The sequence below is a fragment of the Vigna unguiculata genome, chromosome 3 (genome assembly GCF_037176805.1).
Source record: "Vigna unguiculata cultivar grain cowpea cultivar isolate G323 ecotype 2 chromosome 3, ASM3717680v1, whole genome shotgun sequence".
In the NCBI taxonomy this organism is placed as follows: domain Eukaryota; kingdom Viridiplantae; phylum Streptophyta; class Magnoliopsida; order Fabales; family Fabaceae; genus Vigna; species Vigna unguiculata.
Window position 1 is genome coordinate 27,526,609 of NC_140794.1, and position 12,869 is coordinate 27,539,477.

General features: G+C 29.7%; 1 protein-coding gene across 1 annotated transcript; it reads left to right on the forward strand.

Annotated features, from left to right (window-relative positions):
* The first annotated feature begins 229 nt into the window (after positions 1-229).
* On the forward strand, positions 230-3,915 carry PAHX (phytanoyl-CoA dioxygenase (PhyH) family protein). Its single transcript, XM_028061498.2, has 9 exons — positions 230-388; positions 450-574; positions 670-730; positions 813-881; positions 1,301-1,419; positions 2,353-2,500; positions 2,581-2,725; positions 2,844-2,930; positions 3,728-3,915. The coding sequence occupies exons 1-9, from the start codon at positions 343-345 to the stop codon at positions 3,768-3,770; spliced, it is 843 nt and encodes a 280-aa protein (XP_027917299.1). The 5' UTR covers positions 230-342; the 3' UTR covers positions 3,771-3,915.
* The last annotated feature ends 8,954 nt before the right edge of the window (positions 3,916-12,869 follow it).

Sequence of the window (12,869 nt, forward strand, 5' to 3'; positions counted from 1 at the left end):
TTCACATGAATTCTCAAAAAAATTTCTTTTTCTTTTATTTAAATAGTCTAGAAAAAGGTTAGTTAAAACACATGTTTTAATATATTTTAAATGTAACAAAACACGTAAGATGATTCAAAATGTGTAAAAAATAAAATTTAAAAAATTTAAGATTAATACGATATATGATATTAAATTAAATTTAAAAGGAGTTGATAAGATAAAATGATCGAAGTTTGACTTTTTAAGAAGGGGTGCATCTTATATAATAATAACCCATGGGTACCTAAGCAAGTACATTTTAGGACGATACTAAACATCGAATCCTTAATATTCCAGTGTCAAAGCAAATCACTACACAAGATGACTAAGCTTAGTTCCGAGCAGCTTCAATTCTTCAACTCTCAAGGTAACCTTTTTGGTCGTTAGCATAATTCCTAACCTCAACCAACCTAATCTCAAATTTTCAGGTTATCTTGTGATCGAATCGTTTGCGAGTGGGGATGAGATCGAGTCCATGATAAAGAGGATGGAGCAGTTGGTGGATAAGTTTGATTATTCTTCCACCGCCTCTATTTTCTCCACCAAGAACCAGGTTACCTCCAACATTTTGTGTTTTCATTTTAAAATTGGAGTTTTTTTTTTTCTTATCTTATTATTCCTCTTATTCGTGCTCTTTTTTTCCTTCAGCAACAGTTGACTGATGATTACTTCTTCGATAGCGTGGAAAAGGTTTCTTTTTTCTTTGAGGGTATGAACATAAATTGATCTTTTCTGGTTTTGAGTAACCGGGTTTCTTTTAGTTTAATATTTTTCTGTTTCACTTTTGGTAGAAAAAGCATTTGGTGATGATGGTAAACTAAAGCAGCCCAAGCAACTCTCTATTAATAAAGTTGGCCACGGTGAGCCTTTTATACTCTGATATTTTATCTCACTTTTTAGTAGAAATAAACCTTAGATGCAATTTAATTCTTTTATGCCTTTGGTGTCGTATATCAATCTGAATTAGAGTTTTACTTTAGTGATCCACAAAATAAAGGGTTGTATTGAAGTTCAACACTGGTCACAGAGGTGAAACTCTAATTCTGATTGGAAACAACACAAAGAACATCTAAGAAACTGCATATAATGTTTGTAAGTAGAGATCGGGTTCTCTCTGTTCACATAATATATAGTTGAATTAATTAGTTTATGACAGTGGGGACCTGCTTTTGTGCTGTTGTGCTGATTGGTGAATGAAAGCGTGAACTGTGAAACTAGCATTGTTCCTTTTAAATTAATTCAATTTTCTATGAATTGGGTATGCTGTTGATTTGTGCAGGTCTTCACGAGATTGAGCCGGCATTCAAGAAGTTTTCTTCTTCTGAGAAAATTTCAAGTTTGATGTACTCTTTAGGTTACAAGAGGCCTGTAGTTATGCAGTCTATGTATATATTTAAGGTACAATTTTGCTTTTCTGGGACATCTAGTGGTTATAACTCAAGTTCAATGCTGTATGTTGTGGCATTATGTATGAGCAAGAGCAATAGATATGTGAACTGGTTGAAGTTTGTGTATGTTCATCTAATTTCCTTGTTTGAGGGGTAAGGGAGTTGTGTGATTTAGTTTTTATATTTGTTCTCCAATTTGAAAAATGAACTTTCTCCACTTTAATATTGTTACCTGTGTCACTTGCTTCTTGGATTTGCAATCAAACTAACAAATGCTTGAATAATGCTCAAAAACTGTTGTGTTGCAGTGGTTTATTGCATAGAAAATTCTGGTATTGAGTCATTCACCTGAGAATATAACTTACATATCTCTTCCAAGATGGCATATACCTTGTTTAGTTTTTAAGGAATATTGAATATGTGTATTGGTGATATTCAAAATTACTAAAATATACTTTTGGATTTACCGTTTTAGTTTGTTTCTTGTTTCCATACTTCTAAATTTTGATATTATTTTATGGTCTTTTGTATACATTATGGACATATTTTAGGATGGTTATTTCAATACTGCTGTGGTTTGAACCTGACCACCGGGCCGTTTGTCTTATACGTAGTTAACATATTTACTGGTGTTTCATATGCATGCTGTGATATTTCTTTTTAAAATACATTAAAATGAATGAGCAGAACCTCGTGTTTCTTTAGTCTCATCTGAATTAGTTCATTTATATACTTTACTCAGTTAACTGACTGATGGAAGCTGCTACTCTAGTTTATTTTATGCAAGAATTTGCTTGTTTTAGGTATTAGATGTTTCAAAATGTGGCATAATAAATTTATGGATGTGGTTATGTGCAATTTTTATATGGCCAAATACATATCTAGGTATAGAAATATTTGATGCCTGGTCAGTATTAACTGATCATGAAATTTTTATCATCAGCAACCAGGCATTGGGGGTGAAGTAGTGCCACACCAGGATAACTCGTTTCTTTATACTGAACCACAAACGTGCACAGGGTTGTGGTTGGCTCTAGAAGATGCAAATACATTAAATGGTTGCCTCTGGGCAATTCCTAGATCTCACAAAAGTAACTTTTTCTTACCTTTTGGTTTATTTCCTTTGCTTGGTTCATATGCTCTAACCTTTTGTGCTCTATGCTTGCTATAGATGGGCTGGTTAGAAGGTTCTTGAGAGATGAAGATGGTGTCAAATTTGATCGACCTTCACCATCTTATGATAAAAAAGATTTTGTTCCTATTGAAGTAAAAGCTGGTTCTATGGTTGTCATCCATGGTGATCTTATCCACCAAAGGTATGTTGAAACTCTTCTCTCCAGAAGATGTGTATATCATGAAGTATAGAAAGAAATTTGCCTTTGGAAGTGTCTTCCTGATAATTTATCCTTCTATGCTTTTCTATATGAATAACAGCTTTGAAAACCAGTCTCCAAAATCAAGGCATGCCTACAGCTTGCATGTGGTGGACACAGTGGGCTGCACATGGGCACCAGAAAATTGGTGAGTTTAGATCATGGGTAGAATTTGTTTATCACCATTTTTCCACCTTTAGGAGTTTAGTTCTCATTTCTTAGAAAGCCTTAGAAAATGAACTTTATGCTTAAATCAATATTACAAATCCCATTTATATCCTATAATCTGGTGATATTCATTGTCTATGTGTGATCTCTAATACACATTCTTCGCTTTGATAATCTCAACAAACCTTGTACTGATACTATCTTAAAATATGAATTTTACATTTGAGCTTAGAAAACCAGTGTAAAATGAGTTTTGCGTCCACTTATATATTATAACTTGTACATATCTCTTCTCTAATCGATCTGAGATTACAATAGAAAAGTTTATTAACTAAAAGATATTCTCTTATTTATTTGATCATATTAACAATTCAACACTTACTTTGCCTTGATTAAATCTTTAAGATTTTCACTGGTTCAAATTTTCCTGAGTTTTTGCGTTTTAAGTTTTTCTGTCTTCTACTTCTGGTGGAGTTCGTTGGCATTGCCTTAATTCTTGTGTTGCTGCTTGAAATTTTCTGGGTAAGTTTATTAATATGAATTTGTGTTAAGATGAGATATAACATCTTTGGACTTTTTTCTTGTGCCATTAGTGCTAAGTCTTCCTTGATTCCAATAATTAACACTTGAAACTGCAAAAGAAATGTTTGTTTTATGATAAAGTTGACTTACTAAGGACACTCACTACTGTACATAGTAATTTGGACTTTGCATTTTTTCATAATTCTGGGTGGATTTTTCTGAACACATACTCTTTTCTGTAAAATTTTGTTTCAGGATCAGACGAAAAATGGAGCCTGAACCACTCTTTGTAAGCTGACTTTCTGTCAAATTCTCTTGCAATATAAAGCATTGTAACAATGTCAACCTTCTTCTGGTTGCCACTCAACACACTACATTCAACCTCTTTCCTTTGCTTTGGGATATGAATAATAACAAAGTTATACCAATAGCTTTAACAAATATATTATTTCCCAGTAATATTTTTTTTTTTTATAATTTCAGTGTTTCTTTTATGTAGTTTAAATTATATACACTAAGGGTAATTTTATTTTATTTTTTACATGGACATCTAATAGGAATTCATCTTATAGCCATTAGTTGGAATTCAAGCCTGATAATTGTATTTCTTAATTTTTTATAATAACAAATACAATTTAAAGTTTAATATAACTATTATCACACCATAACACATATCCAAACAAAAGTATGAAGAGTAAAATTATAATAAAAAAAAATAGTTGTGCAAATGATCTATCTATTAATTATTATAATTATACAGTAAGACAGATAAAACTCAACCTTATTGTTAAAGGTTACAAATATATACTATTGAATAGATGTCATAAACAACTTAAACTTTTACCATGTGGTTACAGATTTTTTTTTTATTGTGATAAATATATACAAATTAAATTACTTTTTTTTCTTGTTTATTTTTTGATATTTCACTTATAATTACATTTGTTTTTTATTTTTGACAAGAGTATAAATGGTAAACAAATAAATGTAATCTTTGAAGATTTAAAGCAATAAACAAATAATGCTTTTTTCTTATAAATGTAATAAAAAGAAAAAAAGGTATGAGTATCTTAAAATATTGGTTAAAATAAAATTAAAATATTAATTAGCAAAATCATTTAGTAATTTTGACCGTTAAAATTTTTAGAGAAATTCTGGTTTTGATTTTTATTTTGGACCAAATTAAACTATTCCCTTTATATTCTTTTTAAAGATCAACTCCTTTCCATGGATTTGAACTCATAAATTTGTGATGTTCATTTATTTAAAGGCATATTTTGTAATCTATTATTTTAAAAATACATTAATTTAAGTTTTATATTTTTTATTCTAGGATTTCAGAGTATAATATGAAGCTTTAGATATTAAATGGATAAACCCGCCGTACTTATTTCATGTTTTATTTTATTGATTGGATCAGATTCATATTTAAATAATTAAGTCTATAAAGATTTTAGGTTAGGAAAAAATAAATATAAATCTATTCTACACTATGTGAGTCCAATATTGTATGAAAACCACCTTATTTTAAGCAGTTTAATTACTTTTTTTTTTTTGCATAATTCTTTTTTGCAATTCTTTTCATAAATATTCTCTCTCTTCAACATTTTTTTATATTCTATTTGTGTTTAATGAAAATACTTAAAAAATTCATAAAAATAATATTTTATTAATATATAACTATATAGGGTTATCTCTAATAACGCCGTTAAACAACATTATTTACAAAATTTCCTTTAGTGAGATTAATTTTAAAAAGAATGGTTGTCAATAAATATTTTTTTTTACATTGTCCAAGAGAAATATTAAAGAAGCAAATATTTCAAATAAGCCAGGTTTATAGATCCACAAAAATTAAGTTAAATACATAAATAATCTTACTATCAATAATTTCTTGTTTAAATCTGCGTGATATTAAAAAATAAATAAAATTAAGATAACCTACTTATTTAATCATGTTGGAGCTATAATTCAGATAAGTGGATTTTTAGGGAGTTAGTTTCATGTTTTAATACCTAACGAATTAGAAAGCAAATTTTATAAAAATTCTGACGGTGCACTGTAACTAAGCAAATTTTATTATAAACTATCTATGATGGTTTTTAGTGCATTTTTTCTTTTATATTAGTAAGTTCACTAAATTTCAACCATTTAATTATTTTGTTTAATGAATGTCTATTGAATCACTAATAAAGACACTCTGTAGAACATTTTCTGTCGTCTTTACTACAATTAGGACAGACATCCTACACAATTGATCAATTTTTCTAATTGTATTATCACATAACTAAATATGTTATTAGGAAATTTCTTTCTTTAAACCATTTTTAAACTTAGTCATCAAGTGATACTTTTGATTGAACTTAACTCAATGTTAATTAAATATTAAGTTCATGAACTCAATCCAATCCATTAGTTATATAATATATTTTAAATTTATTATTTGTACATGTAAGCATGGGTTTTCAACCTATGTTCTTTCAAACTCTAGACTCTTACGTCATATTATTATAAAATTAACTTTCTCTCTAATTTCTGATTAAATAAAATAGAAAAAAGTTTATATTTTATTTTTAAGAAGTTATTCTTATAAACCAACAATTCTTCTAAATGTCAAGAAAAATAAATTTATAACTTATTTCAATCCAATGATAAAGATATTTCTATATCTTGTTATTTGTTTAAGATTTAATTTAATTTGTTCAAATGGATTATTTAATCAAAATACACTCATGTTACAAAATTTTGAAAGCATATATCAAAATGTATTATTACAAGGAAAAAACATACTTTTAAAATTGTGAAATAATTTATATTTTTCAGGTAACTAGATAGCTATTCATCATTTTAATTCAACCCACATTAATTTGCTTAGATTTGGTAGAAAAATGACAATTATCTACGTCAAATAATTTTAATTGGATTGAGTAACTGATTTTGATAAAATCCCATCAAATAGTTTATGAAAATTTCTTTATCTTAATCTTACTCACACTATTATGATTGTCACCAAGGGTTTTGTACATGATGATGATGGAGGAGCAAAACCAAATAAGAAAATTTCTTTATATTAATCTTATTCACATTATTATGATTGTCACGAAGGGTTTCGAACATGATGATGATGATGGAGGAGCAAAACTTAGCAATTATCAATTTCTAGAGATTTTCTTATGATGTATTATATGCATGCAAGCATGGACCATGTTTATGTGCTTCTTCATACTCTCATAAATAAAAGGTTTTACACATCTTCCTATTTACTTTATTGGATAAAATACAAATACACAAGTTTTGGGATTGAAAATATGGTGAAGTGATATTATTATTCAAAAGAAAAATTACATAGCAACTAGTGAGTTTTGTTTATCTTTATTTATCATATATCAATAAACTTGGAAATTGATGTTGAAATAGAAGCTTTGACTCATTATCAATCCCAAAAGCATTATTGACAAGTACAATGTGTTAGCAATACCAAAAATTGGTCAGTAAATGGTGTTTAACGACGAACTACAGAAAGGTAAAAATTCATTGGTAAAGTGGTTGTTGGTGAATTATATCGACGAACGTAGAAATTTGTCGGTTGTGGAAGTCATGATGCTTGTGATGGTGGTGGTTGTCACTATTGTCCTCTTCGTCGACGTCGTCCTCGTCTTAGTCCTTGTCGTCACTATTGTCCTCACCCTCATCATTATGAAAGTGGTAGTGGTGGTGGTTGTAGTTGCCGTTGTATTACCGATAGATATTGAGCGACAATAACAACCAACAATAAAATATGTGATTGAGTCTCCTTTTTCTTCCTCCTCTTCCTTTTCTTTTTTCTTTATTTCTTCATCTTCTTCCTCATATCCTCCTTGTCACTGTGCCACCAGTGCCACCTCCAAGTCATTCTTATCCTCCTATTTGTCTTCCTCTTTCCTCTTCTTCCACCTCCACCTAAGCGTCACCGATGATCATCGACGTCATCGATGAGCCTATGGGTCACCACAAACCCATTGTCGCATCACCACCAAGCCACTATGGTCACCACCTATTGCGTCCTCCTCCCCTTTTTCCTCCAACTCTTCATCCATCGGATTGAGTGGGAATTTGTTGCCCAAATTGCCATCAGATTTACCAACGAAATGATATCGTCAATAACTATGATAATAAGTTACCGATGAAAATATCAATCGATAATAAGAATTGTAATTTACTGATGAACGCTACCAACGACTTTCACCATCAATAATTGTGATGATAAGTCTCTAGTGCAAAGAAGGGTTTCCATACCAATTTTTTCGACATTGTACTCTGGTTCTACAACCGAGTGTAATCATGCAAAGTAAAAAAGGGGGCTTTTGGCTTCAGTTCCTAACTGAAACCTAAACTTCTATAATAGGCTTCGCTTGGTAAGACAGTTGAACCCTAAAACAATTCAAAAAATATTGAAAATAAAAAATAAAGGAATAGGCTTCAGTTCTGGAAGTCAACAAAAGCCCATTCTCTACATTTCAAAAATAATTCAAATTTATTTAAATCAAAAGCGGGGGAATAGGCTTTAGGTGTGGGAATAACCAAAGTTTATACAAACATATGCTTCAATTATTTGGGAAACTGATGCCTATTCTTTATCATTTCAAAAATAATTCAAATTTATTTAAAACCAAAAGCGAGGAATAAACATCAATTTTTGGAATGATTGAAGCTTATTCTACTTTCTATATGCTTCGGTTTGTGCTATAACTGAAGCCTATACAATTTTTTTAAAATATTGTTTTCTATTTATATAAGGAACCTGGACAGAAACAAAAGAAACCAAATACAACCAAACACAAACAATATACAACAATATATAGATAAATTTTTTGAATCAAAGTACTTTAGATATTGTACAAAGTATATGTTACATATAATTATTACAAAGTATACTAGATTAGACTATTATACAATTTTACTATGTAGTTGGCACAAGATTGCCTTACATACACTATTAAACCCTTGTGCATGGGTGTGGGATTGCTGAATGTTTGGACAAAATACAAATAATTTCAATTAGTACATAAAAAGACAAAAAATTGCAAAGTACATTGAATCAATTAAATTATTATCGGTTTCCTATGACTTGTAATACGAACACAAACAATGGTTGCTATCCATTGCATAACATAGTAACCACACTCAAAAGAGCCAATTTGTTTATTATACTACAAATATATCAACATAATTATAAATAATTGAGGAAAAAAATCAAATAATTATAATTGGACCAAAATAGCTAAACTTGAGGGACAACCATTGTAGCTTTTTAGTTGTAGCAGTTGATCTCCCTCCCAACATGCTACATGTCCAACATGTGCACTATGAAAAATGGGAATTAGTTAGGATACATTTATATAAGAAAGAAAATTCATTTACCTTCCCTAATTTGCAATTCACAAAGTTTAAACATTCAATGGGACACTCATACCAGTCTGTGAATGAGAATGTTATAGTTGACATTTTGTGTTTGATCTACAACCAAATATTTAATTGAGTCAAACTATAAAAATATCCTCTGACCCCTAACCCCAAAGAATATTTGTTCACAATTTCTTAATCGCTTTACAATGTGCTTTGGAAAGGATAAATAAAATAATGGAATAGATGAAATAACCAAATTAATAAGACATACACACCCAACAAAGGTGAGTGTTCTACCCTTTCATCTAGATAACTAATTTCTTACTTTACCCACTACCTCATCCCAAAACTGATTTTTCCTTGAATTCCCCCCAATAGGCACGCCAAGCTATTTGAGTGGGATCTTCATATAGCTAATTCAGAATCACTGAAAAGTTATCCATTTCCACCTTTAGTATCCTTATAACACCTATCTTGCTTTTAAGGTAACTAACCCTAAGTCTATAGACTAACTCAACACCTCAAGATGCTTTTATTACCATAATATTGTTAGTCTTAAGATGACATTGAAAAAGCGTATCATCTGCAAATTACAAGAAGTTAACCTCAATTTCATTGTCTCCAACTCTAACACATTCAAGTAAATGTTTAATAGTCGCTTGTCTCACTAACCTTGCTAATCCCTCCACTACTATTAGGAAAAGGAATGGTGCCATTGGATCTCCTTGTCTCAACCCTCTAGTTGGTTATCCCTCCACCACCTCTAGGTCATCCTCTTCCTCCACGTCCTTCACCTCCACCTTCTGCTCTAACTTTGGAAACCACTGCTACTGACGTCCTCCACCTACGTGTCATTGGTGATCATCAACGTCATCGATGAGGCACTACTACTTCACCACCAAGCCACCACTATCACCATCATTGCGTCATATCCTCCTCCTTTTCCTTCTTCTATTCGTATTCTTCTTTTCTTCTTTTCACCCACATCCCCTTAATTTACAAAAGAACTCCATCAGGTTGGGATAAAATTTGCCACCTGAATTGCCAACGAATTTTCCAATGGAATGATACTATCACTAATTGTGATGATAAGGTATCGACAAAAACATATGTCAATAATAAGAATTGTAATTTAGCGACGAACTATTGACTACTTTAGCCGTCAGTAATTGTGATGTTAAATTATGTACAAAAATTTCGCCAATAATATTAATTATAACTTTTTGACAAATTTTTTTCACAAATGTTATAAACAATTTTGGTTCCAACAAAAAGTATGCATCAATGAAATGTGATCTCTATCGAAAAATTTGTTAATAAATTTGAATTTCTCGACAAATTTATTGTTATAAGTAATATTTTATAATAATTAAGAAAATCATTATAATGTTTATCACAAAAATTATTAACTAAATCTGAAAATTTTAAATTTTGATGAATCATTAGTTTGCTATAGAAACAAGCAAACTATATTCACCATTTTTTAACCCAACTAACTTAAATTTTACATACTTGAAAAATTTATGCAACCATATTTCCAATCACATGCAATGTTGTCCAGTGAAAAATTTTAACTTTTTTTTTTTACATTTCGAATAGTACTTTGGATTGCATTTGTAAAAGATTTTTTTTTTGTATCTTTTAATTTTTTGTATTTTTTATATTTTACATTTCGAATAGTACTTTGTATTGTATTTATAAGAAAAAAAAAACACTTCATAGTGATCTGTTTACTTATTTTTTTTCTTATAAAAAAATGATCACTATAGAAGATATTAGTATTTGATGAAGCAAGTTGAAAGAAAGTTGGAAGAAGAAAAGAAAAAGTTTAGAGAATGAGAGTATTGAAAAGAGTTGAGTTGTAAGTGAAAATAGATGAAGAACTAATAAGAAACATTGTTGTTGATTCTGTAAGAGATTGTCGGGGAAGAAGCAGCTATGTTTTATGATTCAATAGTTAATGAGTTTCCAAAGATGAGACAATGTAGACACCAGGTTGAGTTTGAGGTTGGCTATATGATATGACTACTATTTACTGTTTTAAGGGTACAAAACTATTAGTATTTATTCTACACGTGAGACAAGCAGCCATGCCTTAATTATAGGATAAAGTTTTTGCTTTACATTCAATAACTCATTCATTGTCTCACTATACTATGCTCTACACGCAAACTTCCTTTTATGACACTCACTCATGCCAAAAGCAGGGTTGGTCATAATTTCATTTCAAACAACAACAATGCTTTAGTCTATATTTTTAAAATTTAATCCATCTTATCCATTTAACCTAAAATCGATTAATCAGTCCTATCATTTGACCTAGAGAACTCATTTTTAATGGGACTCATCGAAGAACCAATGAAAACAAAATTAATGCAAAGTATTTTTCATTGATTATTTCATGTTTTTTAAACATGGATCTACGTTTTGAAGTATTTGATTTTATTTATATATAAATTTTAGAAACATGTAAAATCATTTTTAGGATTTAGTGTTATTAAGGTTATGATATTATTCTAGAATTATTTTGAACATTATTTAATAAATATTAGTTTAATCACTGTTCAAGCATTGAAGTATTATTGAACTTAAAAAAAAAGGAATGGATGACTAGTGTATTAAGATTATACGGTCATAACAACACTCTAAGTGCCATGTATATGAACCTTGTAACATGTGTTTTGTCACACTTGAAGAACTTTTCATGAGCTGAAAACCTAACACTTAACATACTGTCTAGTAGACCTTGTTTTATACATATTAAATTTAATTAAGTCGTAATGATAAATATTTTTTATACCAAGTTAAAATTGAACTTAACAATTATTTTGTCTATGTTTAAATTGTTTTTATAACACAACTTCTTTATGATTAATCCTTTTATCCTTTTAGTACGAAGGATACACTCATACTTAATAATTAATTTGCTATATCTACATATATTAATTGAATTAACATTGTGAACATCAAAATCAACATATTCCTTATCAAGCTTTCTTAATCATAGAAATAAAGACACAACTTAAAGTCTCTGTATGAAGACGTTACAAGATCAAATATTGACATATATAAAAACAACGGTCAAGTCTCAATAACTTATATAAAGAGACCAAGTTGAAGATTGAGAACTAGACGTAACTAAAAGTTAAAGTAAATCAATATAAAATTTTATGTGTATTTGATCTGTGTTTGCTAAAGGAAGTGTAGAATTGCGAAAGAGTTAAGACTATATTCAGCTTATCCTTATAAAGTTAGTTATTCTATTATGTATCGAAGATAATGTATAAGTTTTTTGGAGTGTATAAAAAATGGTGGAGAAAGAAGATAAAAGAGGGGTATGTGATGTGATGAATAAAAAAATGAAAAAGAAAATATGAAAGAGAAAGCAAGTGTATCTTCATAAATTTTTTGACCTCACTAAATCCCAGAACAATGATCAGTTTTGTTACCTCTTTCTCTATAAAAATACCTTATTAAAGAATAATCAGCAAAAAAAGACGCCTATACATATATTTATCATGCAAATAAACAAATTATATGTTGGTAACTAAACATTGCCCGTGGATGTGTTTCCCTGGCAGTGTAAAGTTTTGTAAAAAAAAAAAGAAAAAGAAAAAATTTAGAAGCATTTTATTTCCCAAAAGAGGTGTTGCAGTGGAGATGAGATTGATTAAAAGATGAAAAGGGTAGAAATGATCATGTCAGGTTGCTAAAATTGTGGTCTGGATTTTTATTTGAAGTATCATCTAACTGTACTGGCAAGCCATAAAAAAATGCAACAGATTGATTTATTATGGAGTTGCTGCCAAGAAATCATGACTTTATTTTAGGCTTCTGCAGTTACGTGAAAGTAAAACATTTTGGCTGAAATTAAAGAAGCAGACCTGTTTTGTCCTCAATGTATTTGCCCTACTTCTCTTTGTATACTTATCATAAAGTGCTTCTTATTTCTCACACAACATGATTCTCTGACTCTCTGCTTCCCATTTGTTAACTTAGTGCAACAAATTCT